Raw genomic sequence first — 22044 nt, 5'->3', positions numbered from 1 at the left:
TCCATTCAAAATAGAAAACTTTATTTAAAAGAATGTAACTTGATTGATACAATATCCTTCAAACATTATTTCTTAATTTGAAATATATATCTAAACTGGTCCAATCACCCGCAGCAGAGACGCATGTAAAACTATAGTTCGTCACTCTGGAATTTTGTGCCTTTACAGTGATCTGAAAATGAAATATTGACAAAAATTAGTCCGCCATCTTGACAGATGGCCTGCTGAAAATAACTATCAATATTTGCAGACATCCAGTAGGTGACACACCATTTACTGCAATGACACTCGCAGAAAAACAAACTACATCATATTGACAAACATACGAGATAGGAGCGGTGGTTTCTATTCAGATGATAAATTCCAAATAACTCATACTTCACATTCAAACTATCGGCCTACAACCGCAATCTTGTTAAACAAAAATTGCTCTTTTGCTCATCTAATAAAGTATCAGTATCATATAAGTCCACAACATCATCCTCCGAGACTCTATACCGATTCAAAATCAAACTGTTAAAAATGTTACGTTGCTGTTTCAGAACYCTCACTTAACAGGGTAGAAACAAAATGGCGGATCAAAGACGATAGTTACGTAAGGGGGAAATCATGACACTACAAATAGAGCTGTTTTAAATGGTAATTGTCTGGATGTATCCATTTTCATATTCTATTTTAGGATGCATAATAAACAAAAGTGGTTATGTTTGTATTCCCTGGTAGGCACACACGGTACTCATCTAAACATGTTTGGGGTAGCGCCATGAAAAATTGCGATATTAAAATGTTACGATAACCAAATTGAGTATTCACAGGGCATCTGTACTCTATTCTTTACAAATCAAATCTCTCCAAAGCCCAAACACCCAGATACTATTTTCTATGAACAAATAATTATTGTAAGTCATTTAAATAAATTCATATAAAAAAGCTAATCAAAACCCAATGGTGTTATACATTTGGGTAATAATGTGAGTAATAACATAGTTCTAGTTAGTATCTATGCAGAAAGGGGCAAACAGGAGGCCTGGTGAGTGAGAAACAACATGTCTGAAACCGTACCTGATACTTCATTGCATAACTTGTCGACCACATGGTCTGTCTCTTTGGCAAAAAGAGAGATGATATCATCTTCAAATTCCTCCACAATGCTTTCACACTGTAACAGAAGAGAGGGGATAGGTTACCACACAACAGACAGCACACCAGGTCCTCCGCACATGAGAGGTTCACAAGCATGTAGTTTCACACAATAGTGGGCACAGCAGTGAGTGAGACTGCCATTTTTCCTCTCCCCATGCTGTTCAGCCATCTTGGATGACTCATGTAACATAGATAGGCAACACGATTCCAAGTTAGCGATTCCACACACACACACCTTTGCGCATCATAAGATTACTTGCTTGTGGTGCCTAACTTGATCTTAAATATGTGCAATTTACATGCAAGAGTTCAAGATAATTGTAAAGGAACAAAGGAAAATATGTTATCGTCTGCATTTTGGGTTAACCCCTGGCACGTCTCCAGAATGAAAAACTTCAACACTGAATGTTACTGTAATAACTGTAAAACAAATTATAATCATAATAATGACAATTTAAAACGCAAGCTTTAATAAACATATTTCCAGATTTATTTTCTTTCTATATTACAGACTACGGTGCATGCAATATACCTTAACTAAAGTAAAGTGGAAAAACAATATCAATGTAAGTTTAAAAAGTTACCGGCCCAATTATCAAGAACGGGACTGGATTTTCAGATAAAATGAAGCTGTGATATCAACGACCAAGGCATAACATTGACTAATGCGCTTTCAAAATTAAATTTAAGTTTACCTCAGTTAACCAAACATAAGAGGCAGTTACCCACCGCTACCAATATTTCAATACATTTTTGAAAGACTAATACTTGAAAAAGTATGTGGACATGCAGAACATAGGAAATAAATGAGCTACATCACATACTAATCTGAATGTTGTATGAAAGCATGTATGAAAGCATGACCTATAGCATGACTGAAAATAAAAATAAATACATTAATATGTGAGTAAATTAATAAATTATTGCCAAACTAACCGCAAATTTTAGGTCATTGGATCCCTCTGGGCCATCAAACTTGAAATTGTTAAAATCAGGAAAATCCCCGGCATCAGAACTTCTTGGAGCAAATCTTTTGTATTGCTTTATCTTGGTGTCTGGGTCCACATGAAGAGCATAGTCACTCATGCTACCACAAACTCCATCCAGAAGCTCACTCAAGTTGGTCTCAGATCTAGCAAGAGGGACCTGGTGGATAAAAAGACACAAAAGTATTTAAAAAATGTATCAGGTTTAATCTAAATTTAACTTAATTGAGTCCAGTTCTATGACGTTGCTTAGGATCCGTCTGGGTCATGTCGGTGACCCCTAACTACTATTCCCATCACACAAACAACCCCTACTTCCCCTRTGCTGGAACTATGACATTTAACCTGTAGAAGTATACCCCTTCCCCTTGGAAACAGGACAAAACATGCAATAGTGTCTAGACAGGTCAAGGTGCACTATGCTCCCGCCCCCGTGGCCTCCCCAGAAGGAGAGAGGGGAAAGGGTGACTGGGTGCAGTGAAAGGGCCGGGGAGGGGGGCTGAATTAAGGAGCAGGGGGAGGCCTAAACAGCAGCCAAGTGCAGGGTAAACAGTTCAGTCTCATCCTTTGGTCCCTTTTGGCGGTTCATCTCCTCCACCCTCCAATGATCAAAGCAGGAAGTTTTCCTTGTCAATCCCGGTCAAAAGGTGCTGGGCAAGGGGAAGGGGGGGCATATTGCAGATGAACTGGATTTTGTGCAATGTAGATATATCCCTGACCCTATTGTCCCCTTTCAGCCTCAGTATGGACCCTTCCGGACCCACTGATTACATTACGGAAGCATTTCCCCCTCCTCCTTTTTTATATCTGACTCTTAGTGACACAAAGGGGCTTCCATGGCTCACTGCCATCTGCTCACAAATAAGATAAAAAGGTCTCGGAACTGCCTGAACCCTGCCACACATTTCTCTCCTTTTTCAATGTAAAGGGCAGGAAGCTAGTGGAATGTAGAGAGATAAATAGTTAACATTGAGGATGGTCTATCAAAGAAAACAAAGGTTTCACGACTTCAACATAATATTGAACTGTTAACTAATAAGTTATTGCAAAACAAAAAGGAATATCAAGTGTGCACTGCATTCAACCATAACAGCAATTATTGGGCTAAAGATGCTAACATGCAATTTTGATATTCTTAGTTTCTATATTTTTATTTTACGCCATTAGTGAATTTTATGAAAATGTATGATGAGATCTTGACATAATTGTTAAGAAACATCTACCTTAAATGTAAAAAATATATAAATAAATAAAAATAAATAAAACATCCAGTATTAAAAAGTCCAACCTAAAGCAGAACCTTATCAAGCAATCCWGAAAATGTTGTGGAATTAAATTCCTTCCTTACCAGTATGAGGGGTTTGAAAGGGACCAGTCAATCACACATTTCCTGAAGAATGAGGAGGGGACTAGGCAAGCCTGGCAGAGAAAAGGCTTCTCAGGGATGCTATCCTCCATTGAATTCCCATTGGAAAACCAGCCATTATTGTAACACTGAGGAAAGGGGCTTTCAATTTCTTGTGAGAATAATATGGACCAATGAAAAACACAAATTAATAAAAACTAGAACCTATTAATGCCACCATTTACAACAATGTGTAATGTTGTTATAGTCTTCAGAAAAGTGATTGCCACAGTATGAACTTTTATCATGACAATCCAGAAATTGAATTTAAATGAAGAGTGACAGCAATTTTTCTCTATGGTCCAACCAGAATCATTAAAAGCCATTCATTGAGAATGAATAAATGGATGAAAAAAATAAATATATATATGTACAGAAAAAGGTAAGACATTAACAACTTCCATCAACTTATTCAATTAAGTTCAATGTCTTTGGCTTAATGATTCATTGTTGTAGGTTTAACATTGTGGTGTGAACCTTGCCTTCAGGGAGCCCCACTGGTTGCTGGAGAGCAAAGGAGACTTAAGACCAGCTAATCTCGTATGATGGAATCGAAGCTTGGACACCCCTCCCTCCTTGATTCAGACAGGGTCAAAAGCCGGTGGGGTGGGGGAGGGTTTCTTTGATTTATGCTCAGAAGTCAAAACAAGCCATTGATTAGCGCAACAGGTAGGCCTACACTTCCATAGGGCAGTTAGTACAGAAGTTGATCAGCCATCACTGTCTGTAGGCCGTTTCACTTAAAGGGCCAATCATCAGTTGAAACAACAACAAAGCGTTTCCCCACCACTGTTTAAGTAAAAAACTGAGGGATGGGGCTGGAGAAATGTAATCACTCAAATTCATACACAGAGCTATGGATGCAAGGTCTGACCATCCATGACATCAAAATTATAATTTTAACCATGTTGAGGATAAACAGTGTTTGTTTAGATTTACTTTGTTTCTAAACATTGGAGTAAAACAAGCTTTTATTTGGGGTTCTGATGAGTTACGACAGTTCAACTAAAGCTCATGAGGCATTTTTATGTTATATTTTTCAAGAATCAAATGGGTACATATCATTAATTTACAAGTCCAAAAATGGACGTAGCAACTGCTGATTGCCCCTTTAAAAAGACAGTGTGCTTACTGTTCAGAGCGCTGTAATACCAAACTACTTAAGTGGTTACTTAACTCTTCTCTTACAAACATTCATTTTGATTCAGTAATTATAGTTGCGCTATATCATTGCATTCATACACTCTCATCTCTACAACAACAACAGGGGTAATGCAGACACACCCCCACAGCTTGAGGGCAAACATGGAATATGGACAAGACTCACATGGGTATAGGAACTGTAATTAGCATCTTTCAAATGAACCCTCTTTTAGAAAACACTTAATGAGTCTGTGAATATGACATACACAGTTGATCCATAGATTGAGCATAATGAACAGGAAGGATTGAGACAATTTGATGTCAAGAGTAGACCAAGACAACTCAAATGTTGATAATACTATGCCTATGGAATGTTTGATTACATTCAAACCAATATGAATGAGAGAACTGGAGTTGTCATATTAGGAAATATGTCATAATCCCTTTTACTTGAAAGTTAACTTGAAAATGGCTAAGGGGAAGAGGAAAACATGAAGCAGCCTAGCTAAATAAACAGCATGTTATTAGCTATCAATTACCATCAAAAGGGGATTAACCCCTGAGATCAATAGGTGAGCTGACCAGCTAATGACAGTCCCTGGACACTAGGGATATGACACTGGAACACCACCAGGCCTGACCTCTTCACACCACAACAATGCTTGGTTAGGAAAAGAGGAGAAGACAGTGGTTTGCATTTCCAGAGGGTTAACCAATAAGCAAAGCTTCTGATTTCGGAAATGTAGGTGAAACACTGTGATAAAGCATTTACCAATGCTTACAATGACACAAACTGAAATGAAGTTACATACTGATCTTACTTGTCTTATTTTCTTCTGTCGGGATATTTCACAATACACTAAATTCCATTTCTAAAGGTATGAGATCCAGGAAATCGAGCCACGTAATTACCAGACGATTACCGCTGCGCAGCGAACATTCATGTAAGCTCACGAGATCAAATGGCTTGCGAGGCTACAGGAAACCAAGAACTACTACAAACCACTAGGCCTAGCCTATGTTTTGTCAAGTATTTTAAGTATAAATATGCTTTCTATATGAATGATGCATCTATCCAATCTCTAAATTCGTAAAATATTTTATTTCCAGGAAGTTCACGTATGTGTACTATGCGATGTTTGGCTTCAGTGGAGTGCACTTTGGCAACAAGCTTTTACTAAGGTAGCTACCTTTTTATCAGTCAGGCTCCCATCAGGCTTGAGTCTGAAGGCTCCCACATTGATGGTCTTCTTCGGATCAATCTGACTGATTGAATAATTGAGCTCATCAACAATAGCCCTGCATGCTAAAAGAAACAGATATAGGTTAGTACAATATAGGTTAGGGATATACACAGTTGAAGTCGGAAGTTTACATACAGTTAGGTTGGAGTCATTAAAACTTGTTTTTCAACCACTCCACAAATTTCTTGTTAACAAACTATGGTTTTGGCAAGTCGGTTAGGACATCTAATTTGTGCATCACACAAGTAATTTTTCCAACAATTGTTTACAGACAGATTATTTCACTGTATCACAATTCCAGAGGGTCAGAAGTTTACATACACTAAGTATACTGTGCCTTTAAACAGCTTGGAAAATTCCAGAAAATTATGTCAAGGCCTTAGAAGCTTCTGCTAGGCTAATTGACATAATTTGAGTCAATTGGAGTTGTACCTGTGGATGTATTTCAAGGCCTATCTATATCCACAGTAAAACGAGTCCTATATTAACATAACCTGAAAGGCCGCTCAGCAAGGAAGAAGCCACTGCTCCAAAACCGCCATAAAAAAGCCAGACTACGGTTTGCAACTGCACATGGGGACACAGATCGTAYTTTTTGGAGAAATGTCCTCTGGTCTGATGAAACAAAAATAGAACTGTTTGGCCATAATGACCATCGTTATGTTTGGAGGAAAAAGGGGGATGCTTGCAAGCCGAAGAACACCATCCCAACCGTGAAGCACGGGGGTGGCAGCATTATGTTTTGGGGGTGCTTTGCTGCAGGGACTGGTGCACTTCACAAAATAGATGAGATCATGAGTAAGAAAAAGTATGTGGATATATTGAAGCAACATCAAGACATCAGTCAGGAAATTAAAGCTTGGTCGCAAATGGGTCTTCCAAATGGACATTGACCCTAAGCATACTTTTCAAAGTTGTGGCAAAATGGCTAAGGACAAGGAGAGCGAGCAAGGAGCAAGGAGGCCTACAAACCTGACTCAGTTACACCAGCTCTGTCAGGAGGAATGGGCCAACAATCACCCAACTTATTGTGGGAAGCTTGTGGAAGGCTACCCGAAACGTTTGACTCAAGTTAAACAATTTAAAAAGGCAATGCTATCAAATACTAATGTGTATGTAAACTTCTGACCCACTGGGAATGTGATGAAAGAAATAAACCTGAAATAAATCATTCTCTATTATTCTGACATGTCACATTCTTAAAATAAAGGGGTGATCCTAACTGACCTAAAACAGGGAATTTTTACTAGGATTAAATGTCAGAAATTGTGAAAAACTGAGTTTAAATGTATTTGGCTAAGGTGTATGTAAACTTCCAACTTAAACTGTAGATCCATAGTATGCCCACAGGTAAAGAAAAGTAAAACTGTTCAAATGAAATGAGCTTGACAGACTGATGATTAACAGAATGACAGCAACATTGAGATACTACTAGAAACACAAGTAAATAAGCGATTATATTTATAGAACTGTTGATAAGAAAACATACAGTATATAGCTCAAAATATGATAACATTTTAATAAAATGTTACTAAAATGCTACTTTTGTTACTTTTTCATTTAACAAAAGTCTTAATACTCACATAAGCATCAAAGGAAATGCAAAAACATGACTCGAGCCATGCAATACTATTTTGTATACTGATATCTCCTTGTGTCCACATTCCACACTCTCTATTCAGCTATCCATTACATTTTTTTCCAAGACCATTTCAATTATTAAGTGTTACGATCAAGCAAAGCTCAATTCAATGAGCATGTATGAAAACTGCTGTAAAAGTTTTAAAGCCTCTTCTTTTGACAAGGTCCAAATAAAATGTATATAAATTATATCAACACCAAAGTAAATTAACTTTTTAACCCTGAGAATGGTAAGTTAGATAGCATCCAGTCACTCTTTAATTCAAAATAGAGGCTTGTTTTAATTATTATTATTATATATTTTTTTTTAATCAGATCTACAATTGGGGTTAATGCTTCACTAAGAATTGTACAGGATTTTCATGCCAGATGTCAGACTGTATGCCTGGAGGGCTTCTAACAGTTCTTAAAATGTCATTGATACTATGACGCACAGTAGCCTACACTAATGGCGTACCGTGCTGAGAGTTTGTATTGGTAGCTTGACAAGTGTTACATAGTCATGCAAGGATGACTCCAAGGTTTGGTAAGACTGTAGTGTTGGTGTCGCTGTATTGTTAAAAGAAAGAAAATGGCCATGTGATGTCATGCCTTTCACCAAGTTTAATTTGGCTTTGTAAAATAGTTTTAGTAATTTTATGTATTAACTGAAAAAGTTGAATTATGATTCAAGTTTTCCATAGTGCTCCTTTTTTATTTTTAGATAAAGAACATTGTAACTTCTCTGTCATTCGTACACTTTTGAAATTCAACAGAAATATTTACAAACTGCATAAAAAAAAACACTTCAAAATATTTGGACAAATAAAATGATTTGTCCAGAATTGTAGAATAGGAAATTGCTGCCCTGGCAGGTCAAATGATATGAAACGAGCTTACAAGACTTTACTTTTAGCTTGACTCAACTTTCACAAAAGTTTATATTTTATGACAATACTTGTTCACTATGCAAATCTATAGTCTGCATTTACTATCAATAAGTATTGCATTACATGTACATCCTGAAAACCCCATATCTAATAGGTAGAAAAGGACAAAGTAGACAAATAAACATCCCAATTTACCTGAACAATACAGCACCTTGTCTTTTTTCCCTTCGGTAGTTTCGATTAAGATACTCATTGCCATCAAGGCAATTTTTATAATCCATGATGCCATATTTGTTGCCTGAGGGAAAGAGATATGTATAAAGCAAGCAAGCAAAGCCAATTCATTATACGAACACAATAGAGGTATTTGCCATTCAGCGCCTCCCACAGTCTAAATAGCAAGTCATATTCTGAAATCAGGTTGGGAGGCAAATAACTGTAAACGTTGCCTTTCTTAAAAAAGAAAATGTAAAAAAAAGAAAGGATTTTCACAAACTGTCTAGACATTAAAAAATAGAATGTGTCGCGCTTCAATGTGTTACTCCATCTGTGAAGGTGTATAATTGTACAGAGGCCGAGTATAAGTAGGTTTTACATGGGCCACAAAACTGACTGCCTCTCCACAAGTGTGTCAGGGGTTGGCCAAGTTGTGTCATCTTTAGACAACATATTCAAACAGAACTTAGTCTACAACTTCAAGCTGGTAGTGAAAAGCCGGCTATTGAAAAATAGCGGCACCGGAAGAGAGTGGCCATGGATGTAAACAAATACTGAATATCAAATAAAATGGTTATTTGTCACATGCGCCGAATACAACGGGGTAGGTAGACCTTAACGTGAAATGCTTACTTACAAGCCCTTAACCAACAATGCAGTTAAGAAAATATTTACAAAATAAACTAAAGTAAAACTTTTTTTTTTTATAAATAAAAAGTAACACAATAAAATAACAATAACAAGGCTWTATACAGGGGGTACCGGTACAGAGTCAATGCCGTGATTGGGTGTCCCATAGGGCAGCGCACAATTGGCCCAGCGTCATCCGGGTTTGGCCGGGGTAGGCCATCATTGTAAAGAAGAATTTGTTCTTAACTGACTTGCCTAGTTAAATAAAGGTTACACACATTGCGGGTGTAGCGAAATGGTGGTGCTTCTAGTTCCAACAGTGCAGCAATATCTAACAAGTAATATCCAACAATTCTACAACATATACCCAATACACACAAATCTAAGTAAGGAATGGAATTAAGAATATATAAATATATGGACGAGCAATGTCAGAGCGGCTTAGACTAAGATACAGTAGAATAGTATAGAATACAGTATATACATATGAGATGAGTAATGCAAGATATGCAAACATCATTAAGTGACATTATTAAAGTGACTAGTGTTCCATTTATTAAAGTGGGCAATGATTTAAAATCTGTGTATATAGGCAGCAGTCTCTCTGTGCTAGTTAGTGATGGTTATTTAACAGTCTGATGACCTTGAGATAGAAGCTGTTTTTCAGTCTCTCGGTTCCAGCTTTGATGCACCTGTACTGACCTCGCCTTCTGAATGATGATGAACAGGCCGTGGCTTGGGTGGTTGTTGTCCTTGATGATCTTTTTGGCCTTCCTGTGACATCGGGTGGTGTAGGTGTACTGGAGGGCAGGTAGTTTGCCCCCGGTAATGCGTTGGGGAGACCGCACCACCCTCTGGAGAGCCCTATGGTTGTGGGCCGTGCAGTTGCCGTACCAGGCGGTGATACAGCTCGACAAGATGCTCTCAATTGTGCATCTGTAAAAGTTTGTGAGGGTTTTAAGTGACAAGACAAATGTATTCAGCCTCCCGAGGTTGAGAGGCGCTGTTGTGCCTTCATCACCACATTGTCTGTGTGGGTGGACCATTTCAGTTTGTCAGTGATGTGTACGCCGAACAACTTAAAATTTTCCACCTTCTCCACTGATGTCCTGTCAATGTGGATGGATGGATGCTCCCTCTGCTGTTTGCTTTAGTCCACGATCATCTCCTTTGTTTAGTTGACGTTGAGTGATAAGTTATTTTCCTGGCACCACACTCCCAGAGCCTCGTCGTTGTTGTTGGTGGTAATCAAGCCTACTAATGTTGTGTCGTCTGCGAACTTGATGATTGAGTTAGAGGCGTGCTTGACCACGCAGGCATGGGTGAACAGGGAGTACAGAAGGGGGCGGAGTATTCACCCTTGTGGGGTGCCAGGGTTGAGGATCAACGTGCGGGGATACAGGTTAGTCGAGGTAATTTGTACATGTAGGTAGGGATAAAGTGACTATGCATAGATAATAAACAGCGAGTACCAAGAGTGTAAAACAAAGCATGTGCAAATAGTCAGGATGGCCATTTGATTCATTGTAGAAGCTGTTTTGGACCTTTTGGACCTAGACTTGGTGCTCCGGTACCACTTGCTGTGCAGTAGCAGAAAGAACAGTCTATGACTTGTGTGACTGGAGTCTTTGGCAATTTTTAGGACCTTCCTCTGACACCACCTAGTATATAGGTCCTGGATGGCAGGAAGCTTGGCCCCAGTGATGTACTGGGCTGTACACACTACCCTCTGTAGCGCCTTACAGTCGGATGCAGAGCAGTTGCCATACCAGGCAGTGATGCAACCGGTCAGGATGCTCTCGCTGGTGCAGCTGTAGAAATTTGAGGATCTCGGGATACATGCCAAATCTTTTCAGTCTCCTGAACGGGAAAAGGCGTTATCGTGCCCTCTTCAAATTTCTTGGTGTGTTTGGACCATGATAGTTTGTTGGTGATGTGGACACCAAGGAACTTGAAGCTCTCAACCTGCTCCACTACAGCCCCATAGATGGGGAATGGGGACGTGCTCGGTCCTCTTTTTCATATAGTCCACGATCATCTCCTTTGTCTTGCTCACGTTGAGGGAGAGGTGGTTGTCCTGCACCTCCTCCCTATAGGCTGTCTCATCGTTGTCGGTGATAAGGCCTACCACCGCTGTGTCATCAGCAAACTTAATGATGGTGTTGGAGTCGTGTTTGGCCATCCAGTGTTGGGTAAACAAGGAGTACAGTAGGGGACTAAGCACTCACCCCTTAGGGGCCCTGTGTTGAGGATCAGCGTGGCAGATGTGTTGTTGCCTACCCATACCACCTGGGTGCGACCCATCAGGAAGAACAGGATCCAGTTGCAGAGGGAGGTGTTTAGTCCCAGGGTCCTTAGCTTAGTGATGAGCTTTGTGGGCACTGTGGTGTTGAACGCTGAGCTGTAGTCAATGAACAGCATTCTCACATAGGTGTTCCTTTTGTCCAGGTGGGCAAGGGCAGTGAGGAGTGCAATTGAGATTGTGTCAAATGTGGATCTGTTGTGGCAGTATGTAAATTTGAGTGGGTCTAGGGTCTCCGTGATGTTGATGTGAGCCATGACCAGCTTTTCAAAACACTTCATGACTACCGATGTGAGTGCTATGGGGCGGTAGTCATTTAGGCAGGTTACCTTTGCTTTCTTGGGCACAGGGACTATGGTGATCTGCTTGAAACATGTAGGTATTACAGACTCAGGTCAGGGAGAGATTGAAAATGTCAGTGAAGACACTTGTGAGTTGGTCTGTGCATGCTCTGAGTACACGTCCTGGTAATCAGTCTGGCTCTTCGGCCTTGTGAATGTTGACCTGTTTAAAAGGTCTTACTCACGTCGGCTACGGAGAGCGTGATCACAGTCGACCAGAACAGCTGGCGCTTTCATGCATGCTTCAGTGTTAATTTCCTCGAAGCAAGCATAAAAGACATTTAGCCCGTCTGGTAGGCTCACGTCACTGGGCAGCTCACGGCTGGGTTTCCCTTTGTAGTCTGTAATAGTTTGCAAGCACTGCCACATGAGTGTCAGAGCTGGTGTAGTAGGAGTCAATCTTAGTTCTGTATTGACACTTTGCCTGTTTGATGGTTCGTCTGAAGGCATAGCGGGATTTCTTATAAGCGTCCGGATTAGGGTCCCACTCGTTGAAAGCGGCAGCTCTCGCCTTTAGCTTGGTGCGGATGTTGCCTGTAATCCATGGCTTCTGGTTGGGATATACACGTACAGTTACTGTGGGGATATGTAGGTCGTTGATGCACTTATTGATGAAGCCGGTGACTGAGGTGGTATACTCCTCAATGCCATTGGATGAATCCCGGAACATATTCCAGTCTGTGCTAGCAAAACAGTCCTGTAGCGTAGCATCCGCATCATCTGACCACTTCCGTATTGAGCGAGTCACTGGTACTTCCTGCTTTAGTTTTTGCTTGTAAGCAGGAAGTTAGAATTATGGTCAGATTATTTAAATGGAGAGTGAGGTAGAGCTTTGTACACATCTCTGTGTCTGGAGTAAAGTTGATTTAGTTTTCCCCCCCATGGTTGCACATGTGACATGCTGGTAGAAATKAGGTAAAACGGATATAAGTTTGCCTGCATTAAAGTCCCTGGCCACTAGGAGCACCACTTCTGGATGAGCATTTTCTTGTTTGCTTATGGCCTTAAATCAGCTCGTTGAGTGCGGTCTTAGTGCAGTCTTGTGGTGGTAAATATATGGCTACAAAAAATATAGATGAACACTCTCTTGGTAGATAGAGTACCTCGTGATAAGCTGTAGACCACACTACCTCAGGCGAGCAATACCTCGAGACTACCTTAATATTAGACATTGCGCACCAGCTGTTATTGACAAATAGACACCCCCCCACCCCTTGTCTTACCAGACGTAGCTGTTATGTCTTGCCGATGCACGGAAAACCCAGCCAACTGTATATTATCTGTGTCGTCGTTCAGACACGACTCGGTGAAACATAAGATATTACAGTTTGTCCCGTTAGTAGGCTAGTCTTGAACGGAGCTTCTCCAGTTTATTCTCCAGTGATTGCACGTTGGCCAATAGAATGGATGGTAGAGGCGGGTTACTGTTAAGATATTTTATCAAGGTTTAAGATTTATTTAATAATTTATCTACCCAGAAACTTAATCATTAGGATTAGAGGTTATGTAGCATGTAGGGGGGGAAAGGAATGTCTGTGTGTGTGCCTAAAGAAAGGTTAATGATCCACTTAGTTATGTTTGAACCGACTAAGCTATAACTCTGTGGAGATAAGGGAAGACAGCTCAAGCCCCTCTAGGTTTTTCCGTATCTGGGGGGGACTGGAACTGTCAGTTAAGTGGTAATAAACTGTGGAGAGATTTCAGGAGATATTCCAGATATTGTGTGTAAGGTATGTGCGTAAGTGTGTTGGAATGGACTTTTGATCAGCTTTGTCCTTGATTGGATAAGAGGGACATTTAGAAAGCTATGACACTGTGCGTAATATATAACCTAATGTACATGGTTTTTTGGTCAGAGCTCTCTCGAGAATAAATGCTATTGATTAATTAATTTGGTGGCTGGTCCTTGTCCATTTTATGCAAATAAGGATCTTACAAATTCTTAGAAACGGACAGTGTTTACTTTATCATAATTAAATTGGTTAATGAACATATAGGAAACAAATTCCTTCATCAGTTACCCACTCGCCGACAAATTCTCACAAGGCACCCTGATCTCCGCTCCCTGTAGTTCCTTATTTTCTTCATGCGAATGAATACTGCCACAATGTGGACGTTTTGCACCTTGGTCTAGCAAAAAGTTAAGAGTGTGGTCAATGATGAATGTTTGTAGAGTTTGTGGATAGACTAGTGGAGTGTAAATAGACCCTTAAACTAGTCACACCAAGTCCCTCATTCCAGTGCAAAATTCTATAGTTATGTCTTCGGTGATGTGTTTTGAGTGGATGCTGAAGCTGAACACCGTTTGAATGAGAGAAAACATAATTGTGCTCTACCAGTGTTGTTATGGGGTTGTTAGCCTAGATCTTTTGTAAGCCTGCAGATCAAAATCCCCCGCTCATGCTGTAAACACAGTCCAGTTCAAAGTAAATGGCACAGATCCATATATGGCAATGGTCTATTTGCATATAGGCCTCCTGCAGCTCTGATTGTTTATGCAGCACAAGTCTGTAGAGTACGGACTGAGTCGTGCGTGTCAATGCAATAGAATCCTACTCCTATGCGTTCTGTCTACAACAAAATCTCTTGAATAGTTTGTTTTGTTTCAGTATGTTGCATTGAAAGTGGCTAATATTGTGTTGATTAGATCACAATTGCCACAGAGACATTGAGTGTTAACAGGGAAAACTCCAGAACAGTGGTCACCAACCTTTTTTGGAGTGGAAATAGGAAGAACGCACATCATGGCTTATAAAAGTGTTGAATACAAACTATTGACATTTCTGAGTAAGAACTTAAACATGAACTCACTCATAAAAATAGCAGCTCTTTTCTGTATTCGTTGGCTCTCTCTCTAGTCATGGTTTTAAACGTTTTGAAATCTCACAGTATCAACTTTGCTGTAGCTTTCTTTTATGCCTGCTACGTTACTGCAGACACGGTAATCTGAGCCCATTCGATTGGCCAGCGGAAGGCCTATAGTGCACTTGATTTGCTCTCTGGGCCCACTTGGAAGGCAAGGTTTGTACCTTCAGACACATGAAATGGTTCAAAATGGCAACAGTTACCTACCCAGCTTAATAACAAACAGCCCGAGATGAAAAATAAAAATAGGAACACAAGGCTTTCTAGTTTAGTTTTTTACAGAAATGTTTGTCAATCGACTACGAAGGCCTTGGATATCGACCAGTCGATCGCTATCGACTGGTTGGTGACCACTGTTCTAGAAAGTTGTGTGAAGTTCGATCTCGTGCTTCTCTCTGCGGGCTAATATGTCTTCTGCACGGCAGTCCCAGGGGAGCTGTGCGGCAGTATTGAAGCTACTGCACGCCTTTGCGCAGCTTAGAGAGAACATTGATTATGACCCCTCTATGGAAAGATGAGACCCTCACGAACAAGACAGTCTTCTCCATTTTTGCAGTACAGCTGATCTGCCAACTTCTGTCTGTAGTGGCCTGAACAGTTTGGGCTACACACTAACATGATCCATCTGTGTAAAGGTGAGACTCATGAACTCGTACATTGGTCGTTTTGCTCTAGGATGCCCACAGGCCTCACAAGACTCACCTGAAGGTCCCCCGTTACCAGTCAAAAAAAGTTATGGAAGTATATACGAAGACTGTTCAGTGACAAAAAATKTGTTTGTATAGCAGTAAGGCCAAATAACATTTTTCATCAAATATATGTTTTATATATATTTTTGATACTTCAAAGGTCTTACAATTCAAATTCAAATAGCAAAATTATCCTTGGTATGACCTTCTTAAAACAATTCAATTTAGCTTAGTAGAACCTCCCCGGTTTAGACAGGGTTTAGACAGAAATATATATTGTTGGAGTAGAGGACCTTGTGCATTTCAGGAAAAATAACAACCCAATGTTTATATCCCAGGACAAATTAGCTAGCAACAGCAAGCTAGCTAAATTGCAATATATGATTGATGCTTTTTGACCTGTTCCCAAATTAATATAGTTGGTTCAGAGTTCGTTTTGATATTTCAACCTGCGTGTCCTGATCGAGTCTGGTGTTGGACAAAATAAACATGCGCGCGATGGCGGACGCACGCCCGCGAGCGAGCAATGTGGGTGCAATGATTGAATAACATGTATGTGTACATTTATTTTGCAACGCAAGCGGTGTGGCCCATACATACTGATCAACATATCACAGGCGTCCAGTCGGCGTTTTGAAAGCGTCAAAATACGAAGACTGCGTTGAATGCAGCATAGAGAGAAAATAAAGTTGTCGGGCAGCCTTTTTTCATGTAGCCTACGTAGGGTAAAAACATTATGAAGACAGACCAAATGCTATCCTGACATGAACTAACAATTCCGTCAGTCAAGTAGCATAATAGGCGACTAACTTGCAATAGACCCTTGGCTAGACGTGAACTTACCTGTTTCAAAGGTCAGGTGAGTGAGAATTAGGAACAACTTTTCAGCACGGTAGGCTATAGCGGTGAAGTCGGACTTCAGACCCCTGGGACAACGTTGTGGATTCTGATTGAACATAAAACAAACGGCTAAAGTTAAGTTCTTTTTTTGCTCTTCATCTGTTTTGAATGAAACATGATCATCTACCTTAGTCTACTGACAGTGTATACTTAACGTTACTTGCTTGTTCCAGGAGTTGCCACGTTCAGCTAGGAAACAACAATGACATCTGAGTGAGCCAATGGTATTGTGTAAACTCAGCACATTATAGCCAATGACTGAACGCTGCCTCTTGAATGAACATGCTGAGAACACCGGCGTCTAGTTGCTCTGAGGTGTGTTCCAGATCGACAAACAATCACATGCTTTTGAGCTAACTTTAAATTGATGCTTGTGAGTGTGTGAGTCATTAGCTAGTGATGCGCGGGTTAACTCATAACCCGCAGTCTCCGCGGTTATAACTGACCGGGCAGAAAAAGTCAACGTGAATCCAAGGAGGCAAAAAGGACTGTCTCTGAGTTTAATTCAATAAGAGAAAATCTGCGAAAGTAGATTTGAAAATAAAGAGAAGGAGATTTGAAAATAAAGAGATGGTTGGACCAGAAAAGTAATGTTTAGGTACGACTTGATGAAGTGGTAAACAATGTTGACAGTCATATGATGTTGACTTCAAATAGGCCTATGGCATGTCAAGGGAACTGTAGCCTACTGTCCAGATGGGTTAAATGGAAACTGAAATCTGGACACTGACTGTTAGGTCTAACACCWCTCACATAGCCTTAAATAACTCCTGCAGAATTAATCATTTCTTCCAGTAAAATGATACAGCAAATGTAGACACAATTTTGACTTGGGAACAGGAGTGGAGAAATATGATTTATTTCTTTCAGCATCTTGAGAGAATGTGAATGCACAGTTAGATATTATCTGTAGAGGTGCTATCTTTATCAGCATCATAAAAGCTGATAGTATTTCAAACACATAAAATATTMATCCAAGGTGAACTGAAATCTTATCAGAAACATGTTGGGTCATTTTCCACAGCATTCTATTTTCTTACAACCGGTCAAACGGATGTCATTTTGAAATTTTGCAAAGAAAATCTTTCCAGTTTATTTGTTGTTGAGTTTTTGCATTTTCTCCCCGTTCCCTAAACGTCTTTGCTTCACGAAAGATGACGGAGAACTTTACCGATGTCAACTAGATTGAAGCATTCATTCTATCAATTTATGACATTCTGGGGAGCAAGAGTTTATTTAGTCTTCTAGGGCAACATATAATGACATAAGAGAAGCTGCATGTAGGCCTATCTATTTATAGACAAGTTGACTAACAAGTAGCCTACCAAAATGTTATATTATAAGCAGAAACGTATCTAAATCAGGCAACAACAAAAAATCCTACACCCCTTGTCAAAAAATTGTTCTGCTGTATTTGACTGGAGCCTATAGTGCATTATCTTTATTTGTGGGTTAGGCTCGGGTGCAGGCCTCAGATTTTCATTTCATCACATAGCCTGTTAGGGCGGTTGCAGATGGGTTATTAACAATTGCTGGCAGGTGCAGGTAAACAAACCTAACTTGTAGCAGTGTCATGGGTGACCTGCCTGACCATTTAACTTCCTACAATTCTACACATTTTGCCAATTGGCAAATAGAAACATTTACAATTATATATCTAATCTCATGCTATTCTACACATTTTGCAATAAGGCTGAGAGAATTTAGCATTTTTAAAGATAATTTCCTGCAATTCTACACATTGCCATGGTGCAGAGAGAAAAATGTGCAAAATTATGTAATTCTAAATATTGTTGCCATGCTTATTACCTGTTCATATGCTATCTGGGGAGGGGGGATCTCCAGAGAGCCCACCTTGTGGGGGCTGCGGGAGGGTGTTGTACGTCAGTGAGTAGCTCCTCAGTCAATAACAATAACACAATTTCAACAATGTGCTATAATAGTTTGTTTACATCTTATAAACGAATAATTAACAGTTTATAAACTTTTTATTAACCCTTTATCATTCATCTTACAGGTAATGGTCAATACTGTATCTCTACTTTATTGTATAATAACCATGGGGGTGCTGGTATCATTCTTCCTTGCAGGCTTTTAGGATACCCTTTCACCCTAGTCCATTCTATTAGAAATGAACAATTAGTTATGTTAGCTTAGCTTAATTGTGGTCCCGTGATAAAGGAGATTTCATTGCTTGTGTTGATTTAGACATCCTTGTTTTGCATTAATGGACAAAGTGCTGATATCATGGTGCTTCTTTTCTATACATAAAAATGTTTTGTCTCTTAATTTTGGTGGTTAGTAATTCAAAGTAGTCAAGCACTATCAGCAAACTAGAGGTGTGCTAGAGTGACTGTTGGTTTCACATTGTGCCTCCAGTTAGTGACAGGTGGTCCCTTCACAGGGGAATTCAACCTGGTTTTCTGACCAGTAACAGCATATTATCCACAAATCACCTTCTCTTATGAATGGGGAGTATGTGTGCATTGAGAAGTCTCAATAGAAATGAAACATTGTGATAGATGTAATAGAGTTGGTTCTTTATTCTGAAAGAGAATAGTATTATTACTCAAGTATTAGTTGAATTAGGCACTTTTGATATATTTATATATATCAATGTGAAGCTTTCTACAGAGCCTCCATAGAATAGATATTGAATTGCATTTCAGCATGTACTGTATATAGTGTGTAAAAATGGCTGATAGTGATACAATTCTGATGGTAAATGATTATCTACTTGGTCTTCAGTAATGACTGATAGTGATATACTGATAGTAGGTCTTGCTCCCCAGAACTGTGCTGGTATGTCAGATGAAGAGCTGAATGATGACCTTTAGCACAATGGGCAGGAGGCCCAAACAAAGAGGTTGGATGAACTTTTCCCCCATCTGCACCCGTCAGTGGTAAAGGTAAGCATTTAGTTGAAAGGTTGCTTTTTGATGTCCCAGAGAGCTTCTGGATGAGAACAAGGTCAGAGTAAACACACAATTCGATGTGTTATCTACTCCTGACAAATCAGCAAACAGGGATTACGTGACTGCGTTGACCAACAGCCATTGGGAAAACTTGCAACCAGCTTGGCACCGCAGGAGCATGCCAGTGCTCAGTTTTCACATGGATTGATAGTATTTTTGGGGGAAGTTAGTGTACATCACTGGAGTTGAATTACAGCATAATGAACAGGTGTCAGTGGTGTTCCCCCTCTTCGAGCCATGGCCTAACAGTAGGCCTATAGCCCACCTTTGGTCTTCGTAGGAACCTTTGGGGTACACATATTACTAGATGTCTATGTGAACTGGGGACTAAAGATGGGAAAATACTGAATATTGAGATGTGAGGACGATGAGGCAGAGGGGGATGGAGACCAAACTACTCACACTGATGGACAAATGTCCAGGCCAGGGTGAAACCCATCATATATGTATTAACCCTAGATGACTGAAAAGGTGTGCTGTTTTGAAGCCAACGCGCAATTTTTTCGTATTGGCAAAAAAAAATACAATTCTGAACACATTTCCATTTGTTGGCCATCTCAATTAGTGTAAAAAAAAATTCAACTAAACTAAAATGACATAAGTTGATGAGGCAAACGGTACGGAGTACTAAACCGCAAACCAATCAAAATTTGTTTAATCTTCGTGTGACCTGGAGTCTGCCAATCATATTCATCAAAACAGGATGTAAACAAGCTCAGCGAAGAAGGAATTAAGTACTTTCAGGTAAAGCGTTTTAGGATCACATTCCATCATTTTAGTATTGAAATATGACATAAAAATTGTGTGTACAGCCTTTGTAAGCAAGCTTTTAATGCAGTGTATTCAAGAGTGTGACCGAGGAGATACAGGAGGTCAGGGAAAGATAAGTGCCTCCCTCACATATCAAATGCCGACTTCCAGCTGCTGAGGAATTCACCAGGGTTAGAGCACAATTTGTTACATAACGTTATGGAATGTTACATGTTGGTAACGTTATGTTTGTTTGCTATTAGTAATAGTAAGTTAATGGTAGGCCGTGGTACCAATATTATGTAATGTAACCTTATATTTTATGTCAGAATGCTATTTTCTCTGTAGGCCTACATGTTAAATACATTGTCACGTCACTTTTTATACTTCAAGATTCTCTGTATGTACAGTTGAAGTCGGAAGTTTACATACACCTTAGCAAAATACATTTAAACTCAGTGTTTCACAATTCCTGACATTTAATCCTAGTAAAAATTCCCTGTCTTACGTCAGTTAGGATCACCACTTTATTTTAAGAATGTGAAATGTCAGAATAATAGTAGAGAGAATGATTTATTTCAGCTTTTATTTCTTTCATCACATTCCCAGTGGGTCAGAAGTTTACATACACTCAAGTCGTATTTGGTAGCATCGCCTTTAAATTGTTTAACCTGGGTCAAGCATTTCGTGTAGCCTTCCACAAGCTTCCCACAATAAGTTGGGTGAATTTTGGCCCATTCCTCCTGACAGAGCTGGTGTAACTGAGTCAGGTTTGTAGGCCTCCTTGCTCAGGTTTGTAGGCCTCCTTGCTCGCACACGCTTTTTCAGTTCTGCCCACAAATTTTCTATGGGATTGAGGTCAGGGCTTTGTGATAGCCACTCCAATACCTGAAACCATTTTGCCACAACTTTGGAAGTATGCTTGGGGTCATTGTCCATTTGGAAGACCCATTTGCGAACAAACTTTAACTTCCTGACTGATGTCTTGAGATGTTGCTTCAATATAACCACATAATTTTTCTTACTCATGATCTCATCTATTTTGTGAAGTGCACCAGTCCCTCCTGCAGCAAAGCACCCCCACAACATGATGCTGCCACCCCCGTGCTTCACGGTTGGGATGGTGATCTTCGGCTTGCAAGCCTCCCCCTTTTTCCTCCAAACATAACGATGGTCATTACGGCCAAACAGTTCCATTTTTGTTTCATCAGACCAGAGGACATTTCTCCAAAAAGTACGACCTTTGTCCCCATATGCAGTTGTAAACCGTAGTCTGGCTTTTTTATGGCGGTTTTGGAGCAGTGGCTTCTTCCTTGCTGAACGGCCTTTCAGGTTATGTTGATTTAGGACTCGTTTTACTGTGGATATAGATACTTTGTACCTGTTTCCTCCAGCATCTTCACAAGGTCTCTTGCTGTTATTCTGGGATTGATTTGCACTTTTCACACCAAAGTACGTTCATCTCTAGGAGACAGAACACGTCTCCTTCCTGAGCGGTATGACGGCTGCGTGGTCCCATTGTGTTTATACTTGCGTACTATTGTTTGTACAGATGAACGTGGTACCTTCAGGTGTTTGGAAATTGCTCCCAAGGATGAACCAGACTTGTGGAGGTCTACAATTTTTTTTCTGAGATCTTGGCTGATTTCTTTTGATTTTCCCATAATGTCAAGCAAAAAGGCACTGAGTTTGAAGGTAGGTGTCACGTTCTGACCTTAGTTCCTTTTTTATGTCTTTATTTTAGTTAGGTCAGGGCGTGAGTTGGGGTGGGCATTCTATGTTGTTTTTCTATTTTTTGTTCTATGATTATATTTCTATGTGTTTGGCCTAGTATGGTTCCCAATCAGAGGCAGGTGTCAGTCGTTGTCTCTGATTGGGAGCCATATTTAGGTAGCCTGTTTTTCATTGTGTTTTGTGGGTGGTTGTTTCCTGTGTCTGTGTTTGC

General features: G+C 40.0%; 1 protein-coding gene across 5 annotated transcripts; it reads right to left on the bottom strand.

Annotated features, from left to right (window-relative positions):
• Positions 1-16703, bottom strand: LOC111978967 (protein canopy-1). Of its 5 annotated transcripts, none has more exons than XM_070448867.1 (7): positions 16539-16703; positions 16318-16420; positions 8627-8729; positions 5868-5983; positions 2080-2289; positions 1063-1159; positions 1-172 (listed from the first exon to the last, which is right to left on the bottom strand). In XM_070448867.1, exons 3-7 carry the CDS (start codon positions 8718-8720, stop codon positions 132-134), a joined length of 558 nt encoding a protein of 185 aa, XP_070304968.1. In that variant the 5' UTR covers positions 8721-8729; positions 16318-16420; positions 16539-16703; the 3' UTR covers positions 1-131. The 5 variants fall into 5 exon arrangements, with proteins under 5 accessions (XP_070304968.1, XP_023864989.1, XP_023864990.1 ...); XM_024009221.2 differs by having other exon boundaries at positions 16535-16647; XM_024009222.2 differs by having other exon boundaries at positions 16530-16637.
• Between the last annotated feature and the right edge of the window lie 5341 nt (positions 16704-22044).

Source organism: Salvelinus sp. IW2-2015, linkage group LG19 (assembly GCF_002910315.2).
Source record: "Salvelinus sp. IW2-2015 linkage group LG19, ASM291031v2, whole genome shotgun sequence".
Taxonomy (NCBI): Eukaryota; Metazoa; Chordata; class Actinopteri; order Salmoniformes; family Salmonidae; genus Salvelinus; species Salvelinus sp. IW2-2015.
Note: the sequence above shows the minus strand (reverse complement) of the source record. Positions and strands in the feature narration are given on the sequence as shown.